Raw genomic sequence first — 13322 nt, 5'->3', positions numbered from 1 at the left:
TCTTCAAAGGCACAGTATTTATTTATTCGGAGTGGTACATGCATTCATATAGTCTTGATTTATAGGATCCTTCCCACTATTTGATATGTCAAGTGATAAAATCCCAAGTTATCAATTAAAAATTTATGAAAAACTGCACTACTGAAAATTACAGTTTATTAAATATTCTACAGCTGTAATGTCATCAATCAAATCAAACTTTATTTATGAAAATCCACAATGGATAAAATGAATGGTGAAAAAACGATTGGAACCATTTCCCTGTTTGACCACTAGGTTTTATGGGTATTATGACAACTCCACTGTGCCCCACAGTGGACCCGTCATTATACCCATAAAACCTAGCGGTCAAACACGGAAATGGTTCCAATCGTTTTTTCACCATTCATTTTTTCGTTGTGGATTTTTGAAACACTTCAAATAAGTACTGTGTTTCGTGTAGACATATCCTGGCGTGATGTTTTGAAAATGGTGCAAATCGCTCTTGGACAAGGTGACTTTTATCAATATATTCGCATGTATTTACCCCCCAAAAATGAAACGCTAAATATTCTATCATACAGAACTACAAATGCCTGTCTCAAGCTTCACGTCTCACAAGGGCCATGATGATCTGGAGGAGACCGCAGAATCGAGGCAAAGGTAAGAATCTCTGGATTAACTGTGTAATGTTAGCTATATTTAGTCATTCATAAATTGGCTAAAGTTGTTTAAAAATGGACAATTCTGTGAACTGTCTTATGCAAGATGTTAATTGAAAATGCCTGTTATTTAGCTAGGTAACTCATGGTTAGTTAGCAACATTAGCATGGCTAGATTGCTAATAGCCATCTATTTGTCTACCCATTTAAATGCGTGAGAAATTAATAAAAACAAGTTTTTATAAACCAACAGTCTAGCTTGGTAGCTAACTTGGGGAAGCTAGGGCTAGGCGTTTTTGATAATGTTTGTGTCTGTGGGTGAGGGGTGGGTAGCCTACTTCAAGTACTACTTGACTTGTAGCTACCCTAGCTAGCTGGATTATTTTAGTCAGGTTTTTTGAGGTTTCAGAGATTGAATGATTCATCCTCTCGAGTCAAGAGTGTGTTTACTGCGGGAAAACATTGTTTACTGTTACCCTCTGGACAGTAGATCCTTAGTATAGGCATGTAACCTTATTTATGAATGAATGAATGGTGGAAAAACGATTGTAACCATTTCTGTGTTTGACCACTAGGTTTTATGGGTATTATGACTCATACTGTGGTAGACCAATGCATTATGGTGCATTCAAGAAAACTGTGAACTCCGAAACATACTAGGTCAAATCATGACGTCAGTGATCTTCAGGTCAGAAAGTTGGAGCTCTAGAAAAAGGCCAGAGTTCCCGAGTTAGAATTCCGAGTTGGATGACCATTGAAAATGATTTTTCCCAGTCAGAGCTAGTTTTTTTCCCCAAGTTCCCAGTTGTCTTGAACACACTGAAGTTAGAAGTCTGAGATTTATGAGTTCCCAGTTGTTTTTAACGTGGCATTAGCAGCTGGGTCTGTATATAAACCCTGGATTTCTGATGCTATCTATTGGACAATGAGAGGCTTTGAAGGCACCGGTCAGCCATATTGGCACTCCTCAGAAGAAGCAGTCCTCCATAGGAATGAATTGAATTCTACAGTATTTGAATTAAATGATTCAAGGATAGAATTACATGTATGTAGCTCAGATAATACAATTTAAAAGTATGCATTAAGCTGTCTGTAATAGAATAAATGTCGCAAAACAAATGTAGACATTAATAAATGCATTTCTATAGCTTCCAAAATATTTGTTTTAATGGTGGGGGAGTCCCAAGATGGTCTGGTCTGCTCAGCTAGTTAATTGACTATACAGTATATGTAACAGAAAAAAAGGAGCGAGTGAGATGTTTTGCTTGCTCTTCCATCTCTGGTGAAGCTACGGGATGTGTTCGAGTGCGTCGTGTGTCGTGTCTGCGCAGTGCTGCGCAAGAGTTGTCTGACATCATCATAAACAATCTCTGTTTACATTGTGCAGTGTAGGTTTAATGCAGCCCCACATCCCTTTCACTTCTTGTCTGAAACCTGCATATTGCACTACACTAAGGTGAGTATGTCCGAAACCAAACCACCACTTTGCATTTAGGAAAGTGGCATCTGCTGTGCTTTAGAATGACTGATCATTCCAGAAGTAAGATAATCATAATGAATTTAGATTGCAACTTTTAAGGCTTTGGGGCCAATAATTGGGACTCTGAAATTAAATTGACATGTCAGTGAAGATCTTTGTCTGAATGAAAAGTATTCTAACAGAATTATAAAAAATATATAGAAATCAGTAAATTAACATTACTTTTTGTATTATATATTTTTTTGTTTGACTTTGAACTTTTATGTTGCTCGGATTAAGTCTGGTTCAACAAACATGAAAAAACAAGAAGACTAATAGTTTTTTTCAAAGCTGTAACTCAATGTGACTGATTTTCACATTCTTCGCTTAGCTTGTAAACATTACAACATGAGCAAAGGATCAAATTCCACTTTTCTGGTGTTATTGTCAGTTTTGAAGGTCCTAAACAATCAATGAATCAAATCAATATCAAAGAAAAGAGAAACATTGTTACTTTTGTTAGTTTATTAGGTAGTAAATAAACATTCCTCTGTAGCCTATTGTATATCCACATTAATTTGGATATTTGATTTAGTGTATTGTTGAATAGTGTTTAAGTACACAACAATTGTGTTTCGTAAACATTCCTATAAAATTTGTTGGGGTAGGTCATGAGATACGTAAGAACTTGTCAGAGCAAAATGTGATTGGAGATACAGTAACTCCAAAAGGTTTGAGAACCACTGTTATACATGACCATTGCTGTGGACCAAATGTTATTAGAATGGATCATTTCTGCACACAAAATGACTTTTTACTGTACAACAGACTCATTTTGTTTCAAAAATGAATTTTTGCAAGTCTCATAGAGATCTGCAGGGAGAAGGAAGAATGTTGCCTAGAGTTTGAGCTAAGAGTAACCTAACTTAACATTCTTTCGGAACTACTTTTAGTTTGAGGAAGTTATTAGTCTGCCACCAGTTATCTGTAGATGCTCTGGTGGACGTCCCAAGGATCTTACTTATGCTGCTTTCACATATTAGTCGGAACTTGGAAACTCTAACATTACGACTTGTTAACTGGTTGTAGTTATACACGTGAGAGTTATGAGCACATGTGCGAGTTGCGGTTTATACCTGCTGTTTTGTTTCATAGCATGTATACCTGTACTGTTTTTAAATGGGCTTTTGGCGTATATCATACAATTCTTGAAAATTTGATAATTTAAGATATGTAAAATAATATTCGTATTCATGGATTAATTTACCTTTAACCAATGCCTTTTATGAAGGTTTTCGAATATGAAAAAAACTCTATTAGGTAGAAGTAAATATAATATAGGAATATAATTCTACATATCTTAAATGACCAAGTTTTCATGAATTTGATAATAAGCAACAAAAAAATTATAACCAAACCAAATACTTTTTATAACTAAACCAAGATGGACCACAGCCTATTGTTTCAAATGGGAACAAATGCGTCATAGTGGGCAGAAAATCAAGGAGGTGTGCAGATATTGAGTTCCTATTTGCGCGTTCTAGCATATATTTACATATTTCCGTTAGGGAACGCCAACTCTGAAGTGCACGTGTGCGATAACTGAATTCGCCTTTGCACTCCTTCTAAACAACCCAATTTTATTGAAACTTTGGCAAAGGGTAAAGTCTACAAAACGTAGTCCACTCTGTTCGTAACATAGTTTAGTTTTGGAAACAGAACTGTATTGAGATAAAAGGTTTCATCGATGAGAACATTTGCAGAATGTCGGTCAAAATCCAACTCGTTCCATCTTCTCCCACTGCCGGCCACTGGGCTTCCTCCCATATTTGGTAGTGAGTGGAAACGCAAAGCGGATGCGTCACATTTATACATCCGGTGAAATATCTGTCTCATTGTTCTATCTGCGATATAAGCTTGAAGTTCATTAAACAGTACGGGGCTTGAACCCGGAAGTAGGCGGGACTTCACATTTTCAAGGCGCAGCTCAACGAGCCAATCGTAGCCAGGTTCAAGTTTGCGTAGCTGAACGCGCCAATCATAGCCTAGTCAGAGGCTGAAACCGCGAGCCTTTGAGACGAGTACCTTGAGAGAAGAGTGCGCCCGTTTTGGCTCGCAACTGTAAAGGAGAATGAAAAGCATCCAATTAAATTTTAGGCGACAATGTCATCAGGATCCCGAGGAGGCCGGGTCCGAATCTGCCAGTGATCTTGCCGAGCCACCAGCAACACAAGATGAAGATTCGGCTAGCAGTAGCGTTAGCACTGCCACCGGCGTTGCCCCCGCTTCGCCAACAACTGCCGGTGGGAAACAATACAAATATAACGCACAGTGGGAGAAAGCTTTCCCGTGGTTGCATCTTGAAGGAAATGTTATGTTTTGCAAGTATTGCAAGGCCGAAGCACAACTTGCAGGCAAGCTTTCTTCGTTTGTGGTGGGGAATCCTCACCTGAAGAAGGACACTGTTAAAAAACACAACGCGTCGAAAAAGCACATTGAGTGCAGAGATATCCACATCATCAAGAGCACCAACGTTCAGTCGGCTCTGAATAAGCAGGTGAGGATTTCGGAAGAAGATAAGAGAAGACAACTAAAAATAAATATAGCATGCTTGATTACTACATTTCGACCAATGATCGCCGTTCACAAAAAAAAATATGGGTCCGGTGTGGTGACATGCTCGGAGCTCTAGAAAGATACCCGAGTTTCCGACTTGGAATTCGGAGTTGGAATTATCGTTTAAAACGACCTTTCCCAGTCCGGGGTCGTTTTTTTTAGAGTTCCCAGTTGTCTTAAACGTGGCAATAGCTAGGTGTTGTTCCCAGACGTTGCATGCATCAACCAAACCAATTGTTGCGTAAAACGTCATCGACTGACAGATTGCTAAAACATTATATGGTTAGCTGATACTTAAAATACCTATCCAGCCGTTGTAAGATATGGCATGCGTCAGCAACATTTGACATTTTAGTCATTTAGCAGACTCTCTTATCCAGAGCCACTTACAGTTAGTGAGTGTATACATTTTCATACTGGCCCCCCGTGGGAATCGAACCCACAACACTGGCGTTGCAAGCGCCATGCTCTACCAACTGAGCTACACGGGACCAACGCCTGGGCAGAGGAACGCGCCCGTAGAGCTCGCCAGCTTGTTGTCCTAAAAAGCGGAAATGAGTTGCATCTGTTTCGTTCAGCTATTCAAATGGGGGAAGTGAATGGGGAAAGAATAGGGTTTCGGGATAAACACTGAAAATAAGGTCTAAGGTTAACACAGGCTTAGGAGTTCTTATACTTTTTGTTTTATGAGACTATCAGACCTTTATTAATTGGGACGCCTTTATGTGCTTGTTTTGATCACATAAATGGTTCAAAATACACAAGCGTTAGCTGATGAAGAATATATTATAGAACAAAACAAGATCTCCTAAGCCTGTGTTTACCACAGACCCATTCATTTTGCCGCTTTCACGTGGGATTCGGAACAAGGAAACTCGGGAAATATCCGACTTGGTAAATGGATGGATTTATACACGTGCCGTAGCAACCACGTAGCAAGTCAATTATTATATTATTAAGTCGGACATTACGAGTTATTTTGACTTTGGCTGTTCTATCTAGAGGGAAACACTGAGATGATTGGGTTGTCTGGCCCGGTAGATGGGTTAAAGGTGATTGCGTTCGCTTTGGCCAACGGCGAATTTGGTTCAAAACAAAATGGACGTGGGATAAGGACAAACTCTCACGCATTGACCGTGAGACAGGCGCATTTGACCCTCTTCTCACACTCACGGCACATCTCTTATATCTCACGCATTGAAAAGTACTGCATTTATTTTTTTATAATTAGTCAGCGCGTTAACTGTTCAACTGTGCTCCAAATCGTTTTGAAATCAGAGCATCTGCGCCTGGAATTTAGCATCACGAGCACATTGAAGCATATCTAGCAGGTCTAGTTATGTAAGGAATCAAGGGGATTGGATGCATGTTTTAAAGAAACGCCCCTCAAGATTAGAGTGGAGCTGAATGGCGAGAGAGAACGTATTCTGCTGAATGTATAAAACTGTAAAATACAATGTTGTCAACAAAATTAGGTTGCTGTTACTCCTATCCCTATTATTGCAGATAATATTTGACAGCATGGGCGGCAGGTAGCTTAGTGGGTAAGAGCGTTGTGCCAGTAACCGAAAGGTCGCTGGTTCTAATCCCCGAGCCGACTAGGTGAAAAATCTGTCGATGTGCCCTTAAGCAAGGCACTTAACTCTAATTGCTCATGTAAGTCGCTCTGGATAAGAGCGTCTGCTAAATGACTAAAATGTAATGTACTAAAGTCGATTTAATCCACACAGCAGACAGACCTACAGTATGATTTGGTTTGGTAGGGTGGCATGTTTGTAACTATGAAAAATTATTTTGTCAAACAGATTGTGAAACAAAAAGTGTCCATTTTGATTCTACAGGGATGACAATTAATATACAAATAATTTGGTTAGGGTGTTGTGGCAGATTTAGTCAACTTGTCTTCAGGAAATTTTATCTATTTACTTAGTCTGGTCAGTGGAATGATTCTCATTAACAAAGGGCTACAATATAGACTAACTACTGTTATTCCCCACACTTATTTTATTATTCCACTTGACCAGTGTAATCACATATTTGAAATGTGATATGCCTAGTTGTCTTTGAAAATGAATTATATGAGTCTATACATTGTTGCCATTCATGGACAGTTTTGAATGAGATTCAAATAAGCATTGGCTCTTAAATGCTCCAGGAATCAAATATAATTTGACATTTTAGTGTTGTGCACATGCTAGGCAGAGATGGTAGGGGGACTCACAACTCATAAAGGCATCATATTGTCTATGTCGAGTAAGATGATGGCAAGGATCTTCACCTAGTAGGCATAAACCATCTGAATATTGATATTCATTCAATTTTTTTTAAAGGTTGGGTGATTTTGAGAAATTATTGTTATAACGAGAACATTTTCAAACAACCAGCACTTGGGAAACATAGATCAGGGGTGGCCAACCCTTCTGGAGAGAAAGCAGGATTTTCTTCCAGCCCTATTTTAAAGAGGGAGTTCACCTAAATTACAAAATGTTTGTGTCCTTACCTTGAAATCAGTCTATGGACAACGAGACTGCAATCTATGATTTGGTTAACCACTGCCATCAACCATTAATATTACAATTTCCTGTGCAGAGCCTTGGTGCACTGTTTTTAGCATTTGCCTGTCTCCCGAGCTCATTTAATTACTGTCTGAATAAAGTGTCAAACCAACTATAAAAGATGTTAAAAAAATATTTGCATTCTTTAAATGTGATCCCTAAAAAATCTCAAAGCAACAAAGTCGTAGAATTTTCAGTGTTCATTTAATGTTCAAAGCATCCTGAATACACTTGACCTGTAAAAAAAATCCACCCTGGTCATAGGCCTAAGCCATGTCAAAATATGTAGAATTGCAGGAAATGAGCTTTAAACATTTTCCTGAGGGAGGACCCCCCCAGTCCCCCATCTAGGGGTTGTGCCAGATGGCAATGAAATTCAAATAGTAAATCTCTCTCCAAGCTTTCTTCAAAAGTTGGCTGCACTGTAATGAGTAGGATTCTGTGTTTTCACATGCAAAAGTGATTACTATTGAAGATAGACACTTTCTGCCTTCCCAATCTGCCTTTTATGGAAAGGAGATGTATATTTCTGAACGATAGACCATGCTGAACGATGACCGGAGGGGCGCAGATTACTGTTTGATTTGAGAAGGGCGCTCCTTCCTCACCACTTTTGCCCTTTCACCTCACAGGCCATAGACTGGTCCACCTCGGCTCAGCTTAATCCTTAATCGAACACTGCCGTTGCAAAGAGCGCTCCGTAAACCACGCCCCAGTGGGCCTATCTAGGCATGTTGCTTGTGCACTGGGACACATTATATTACCAAGATAGGCCTCTCGTTTTACAATGGGTCTGTGTAGTTATGCTAATTTATTTCAGACCATGTGTATTGCAGTTAATTTTGTCTATGACTTAATAAATAAAATATCTTTGAGTAGCAAACAGGGAAACAAGTCCCAGACAGTTCTCAATAGAACAATATCTGCCTAAGGGGGGCGTTGTTTATCTAGTGACCACCAGTGCTTGGAATAAATTATGCTCGTTCACAAGAGAGACCTGATGGACATTAAATTCACATTGTAATTGACCCTTGTCAGAGACACACTTTGTACTTTTCACACAAAAGAACACTGGTGGAAATTGTGGCGTCTCCTAGACTTGGCCCAATAACACTTCTTGATTTATAACTGGATGGAAAACTGATAGTTGGAGGGCTACTATGTTTTCGATGTTTCAATTGAATGCAATGCAAATTACGCTAAAGACAGCCATTGTGAATTCATTGTATATTTTGTACAGTCTGATTTGGACATTTTGTTCTCTGTTGTATAGCAAGTAAAATAAAAGCTTATGTAAACTGGAATTGTGAACTGGAAGTGTGACTAATAGTTTACTAAAGGTAGAGATCTCTTAATATCAGAGATGTGCCTTAAGATGTCCGCATACTTCCCATTCCGAAACTGTTCGGAAGAGTTCGTGCATATATTATGATTACATTTTGTGACGTTTTTGTTTTGTTTTGGACTTCGGTTTTGTGTGCCCGAAAAGACCCTCACCGAAGTTTGGAGCCGAAGTCTACGCCCCTTTATCGGTGATAGGTCAACAGTAGGGATTATTCAATAAAGTCTGTCATTCAATGTGAGATGACTTGTTTTCATGCAAATGTTTTCATTGAGAAATACTGCACCAAACATCTTAGTTAGATGTAAAATTGCGCAACTAATATATCCTCGGCAAAAACATTACAATTAATAACCGATTACTTGAGTTATTTTAGATTAATTCTGATAATGCTACGGCATCTCAAAATGGACACTTCTTTCTCATTTTTTCAAGTGAAAAGTATTTTAAGGGAGTATGCAAGCACACTCGTTCGGTTCAGCTAGGCGCCAGCCAAACTGAATCATGCTGACGCATCTGTTGGGTAGAGCTAAGGGAACGACTTACAGTAGTAGTGAGTGCATACATTTTCATACCTGTCCCCCATGAGAATCGGACACACAACCCTGGCGTTGCAAGTGCCATGCTCTACCAAGTGAGCCACACGGGACAGCACAGATGCTAGACCGTGGAATCACAGTTGACTTGTAGTACTTTGATGAATTTCGACACTTGATAATTATTTATGTTATTGATAAGTTGTGTTGAACACAGGTTGTACGTGTGTGTGTCCACTGTCCAGAGTCTGTCACCTACTGCCTCTTCACCTGAGAGCTAACACATCTTCAGCTACCAGCACCTAAGGAATTACAGTCCCCTTGGTTAACCCCAACAAAGGCTAAATACTAGGCCTACATGGCAACAAAAACACTTCCAATGGTTACATGACTGTTCAGAAACTTTAGAATATAAAGATCCAGGTGTCATTCAATTTTTTGCAATTTATCAATTGTTAACATTGATCCATCCATCACACAAGTGCACAAAGGTACACACACGAACAGAATAAAGGATGTTTATTCAAACAGTCATTCATTGACAGAAATAGCCATATTCTCCTATTGCAACAGCCTGGCCCTGCCACGTTTTTGTAAACTGTGGGATAGGCTAGAAAAATATAACCATTCAAATTCATAAAACAGATTTATAGATGGTCTAATATGAACTAATACAGCTTTAGATCTTGGGTTATGATAGGCAGTGTTCAAATGATTCTGCATTGCTTTTCAATGGAATTGACCTTAACCCTAGTTGTAGCAGTTTATTGATCCCAACTTGGATGATTGTGTATTAAGGATTCTTGTGGTGATAAATCAATGTACAGAGACAGGACAAGGTTCACAATAAGGTCTTATTGGAAATAATGAAGACAACCAGGTCAATGAGCAGAATTGCCAAATCGGAATGTACAAAACATACAATGAATTCACAATCGCGATCTTTATTGTAATTTGCATTGCATACACTTGACACATTGAAAACATAGTCGCCCTCATTATTCACCATGCGTTTCAATAAGGAAAGAGCAACAGTCTGTTTTCCATCCAGTATTAAATCACGGTCATATATGACCAGCAAGCTCAGACAATATCCATAGCTAGGCTATAGAGGGTACAAACACTTCAAGACCCTATGGTCAGATGGCTGTTCATAAAGATGTCATGGTAAGTAAAGAAATCCAAGTTTCTGTGTGTGTGTGGGGGTGGGGGGAGAGACTGAAGCAGTGGAGGCAGCAACAGGCAGATAGAGGGGAGGGGAGGGGGGGCAGGCACGTCCAGGTGTCGGCCAGAGTGCCCTCAGCCGTTGTCCTAGAGCCTCGGGTGGGGAGACTCAGAGAAATAGAAAACGCGTTAGTTAGAGCATCCCTAAGATCTTACTTATTGATCATAGATTGACTGCAATGCACTTGACTCAGATATATTAGCATAACTACACAGAACCATCGCAGACCCATTGTAAAATGAGATTCTATCTCCATTTGATATCTCCTTACTAAAATGTGCACAAGCAACATGCCTAGCTCTGCCCACTGGGGTGTGGCTTACAGAGCGCTCTTTGCAATCTGCACTCTGAACTTGTACCAGGGTCTTGAGTTATATCACCACACCGGCAGGGGCCGACTGGGACCAGAAATTGGCTTTGGCATTTCTAACACATCAGCCCCCTTGAGGCCCCCAAAACGGCAATTTTCATTCTCCTCTGGGCCCCCACACCGGCGTTCTTCATTTGTGGTGAATCTTAACCTGAAGAGGGACACTGTTACAAAGCAACAGGTCGAAAAAACACATTGAGTGCAGGGATTCATTCATACCAGAACTCAGGACAGTTTATTGGTACAAATAAACTACAAACTGTTAACTATCATCAGTGGATAGACAGATTAAAGCACTAGAACTAACCCCCTTTCTCCGTTCTTAACAGAACAACTTCCCGGCGTCACATTTGACCTCACCTCTCAAGATGACTCCTCCTCAGTATGACCTGTCACACACCCTCCCTCCCCACACGCTGACCCGGCTGGCACGGGAGTGGCTAGCAGAGGACACACCGAACTTTGACCCTGCAGGGTTGTGTGTGGGGTCACATGAGGTTGAGGCCAGGTTGTTGTGTAAAACGCCGTGCAGCGTGCTGGCAGGCAGCCCCTTCTTCACTGCTGTCTTCACTGAGCTCAGCTGCACTGTGGAATGGGCACACAGAGAGGGGGCACAGCTGGGTAAGAGAACAACTATGAGCCTGGTCAAAAAGCATGCTGGAGGACTTGGAGAATACACAGATGCCTCACAAATATGATGACAATACACCTCAAGTCTGATCACACTGCCAAATTCATTTGGAGAAGGTATTGGGGAAACAAGCTTTGAGTCTGGCATACACAAAATTCAGTTGGAATAGATTCCAACTGATTACAATCTAACCATTTAAATACAGTTCACTCACATGATGTTTGTAATTTTTTAGGTAAACTCTACTTTGACCTCACCTCCACCAGGTCCAGATGCGGTGGCCCAGACTGCTGTGGTCAGAGGTCCAGCAAGGTGCGTCCTCCTCGGTGAGAGACCGGCCCTCAACTGCCTGGCCCGGGCCTCGGGGATAGCCACCCGCTGCTCCCAGCTACAGAGCATCGCCAGGGAGGCAGGCTGGCATGGCCATGTGGCTGGCACGCGTAAAACCACCCCTGGGTTCCGGCTGGTGGAGAAGTATGCCATGCTGGTGGGCGGCGTATCCATGCACAGACAGGACCTGAGTGGTATGGTGATGCTGAAAGACAATCACAAATGGGCATCAGGGAGTGTCACACAGGTAGGCAGGGGTGGATGGCTCAAACATTTGACATCAACCTATACTATATTGTGGTTGTCGATTCCTCTGAAATCCTTTCACAAATGCATGAAAATCAGAGTGCAAGAATGCATGTCTTTCATATTCCAATATGTACCATTAGATCTGGCCTTTTTCTAATACGAGTGCTTAGCTGAAGTCTTTCCTCTGTGCATTTTGAATAGAGATACATTTTGCATTCTGATAGAGAACTGATTTGATGTAATTCCTACCTGTGTGGTTTCCAGGCGGTGAGGGACGCCCGCTCTGTGTGTGGCTTCAGCAGTAAGATCGAGGTGGAGTGCGGCAGCCGGGAGGAGGGCAGTGAGGCTGCCACGGCAGGAGCTGACATCGTCATGCTGGACAACTTTAAGCCACAGGTGAGACTGATGAAGGACATCCCAAAGACATCAGGGAAGTCATGTAGAAGCGGTAGAGACGTACTGGAGGGCTTGTGATAAAGCAGAAGACATATTTCCGTTGGACATTCATGTACATTGGACTATCAATTAAAGTAATATTCTTCTTCCTCCTGTGTGTCAGTGCTGTGCATTTCGTTCAATCTCTTCTTTCCTACACGGTCTCTTCCCGAACTCGTACCTTTCGGCCTCTATTCCTCCTCTGTCCCTTCCTCTCTCAGGAACTCCATGCGGCAGCACAGCTTCTGAAGGAGGAGTTCCCGTCTGTGCTGATCGAGGCCAGTGGAGGGGTGACCCCAGACTCCCTGCCACAGTATCTCTCCCCCCATGTGGACATCATCTCTCTGGGCTGCATCACCCAGGGTTGCCCCGTGGTAGACTTCTCCCTCAAGGTTCAAAAGCCTGTTGCCTTTCCAATCATGTTACAATCACAGTAACTGTGGCAATTCAGGATTTTTGTTAAAAATTGAATTCTCATCCAGGAGATGATCAAGAGAAAAAATTCTGGAATGTTACTTGAGATTTAAAACTATGACATTCAGAGATGATGACTGTATGATTTATTTTCTGGGTACAACTACAACTAATTTAGAAATCATTATTAAGACTGTTCCCTCAGTTTCTTTTGTCCCAAAGTGATCATTATCTATTATATAGGATATGCTTTAGAATCCCACATTTCTATGATCCACTGGGAGAAAATATGATAAATTAGTAACTAAGTCACTATACTGTAAAAGCTTCATGGATTAAAACACCACACTTCCACCACTGATATTGCCATCACCTGTTAAATTAATATGAATAAACCAGATATCAGTATTCAAAACACTTAAGTTAAACATGCATAAAATGGCCATCTTTGAATTTACATTATATAGGCCTGTGAAACAAGTTTTGATTATGATTGACGGGTACCATTTCCCCGATATG

At 40.8% G+C, this 13322-nt stretch overlaps 1 protein-coding gene across 4 annotated transcripts; it reads left to right on the top strand.

Annotated features, from left to right (window-relative positions):
• The first annotated feature begins 489 nt into the window (after positions 1-489).
• LOC121534003 (nicotinate-nucleotide pyrophosphorylase [carboxylating]-like) lies at positions 490-12937 on the top strand. 4 transcript variants are annotated; one of them, XM_045217383.1, is made up of 5 exons: positions 490-642; positions 11074-11365; positions 11642-11952; positions 12219-12350; positions 12611-12937. In XM_045217383.1, the coding sequence occupies exons 2-5, from the start codon at positions 11113-11115 to the stop codon at positions 12824-12826; spliced, it is 912 nt and encodes a 303-aa protein (XP_045073318.1). In that variant the 5' UTR covers positions 490-642; positions 11074-11112; the 3' UTR covers positions 12827-12937. The 4 variants fall into 4 exon arrangements, with proteins under 4 accessions (XP_045073318.1, XP_045073317.1, XP_045073316.1 ...); XM_045217382.1 differs by lacking the exon at positions 490-642 and adding an exon at positions 1991-2097; XM_045217381.1 differs by lacking the exon at positions 490-642 and adding an exon at positions 3964-4657.
• The last annotated feature ends 385 nt before the right edge of the window (positions 12938-13322 follow it).

The sequence above is a fragment of the Coregonus clupeaformis genome, unplaced genomic scaffold, assembly GCF_020615455.1.
Source record: "Coregonus clupeaformis isolate EN_2021a unplaced genomic scaffold, ASM2061545v1 scaf1047, whole genome shotgun sequence".
NCBI lineage: Eukaryota > Metazoa > Chordata > Actinopteri > Salmoniformes > Salmonidae > Coregonus > Coregonus clupeaformis.
Note: the sequence above shows the minus strand (reverse complement) of the source record. Positions and strands in the feature narration are given on the sequence as shown.

Bases quoted from the DNA above. Each gene is read 5' to 3' on its own strand.
- LOC121534003 (XM_045217381.1), top strand. From the start codon at position 4,232: ATGAAAAGCATCCAATTAAATTTTAGGCGACAATGTCATCAGGATCCC. The intron at 4,658-11,073 runs GTGAGGATTTCG...CGTTCTTAACAG, and splicing joins AGTCGGCTCTGAATAAGCAG to AACAACTTCCCGGCGTCACA. The intron at 12,351-12,610 runs GTGAGACTGATG...TTCCTCTCTCAG, and splicing joins TGGACAACTTTAAGCCACAG to GAACTCCATGCGGCAGCACA.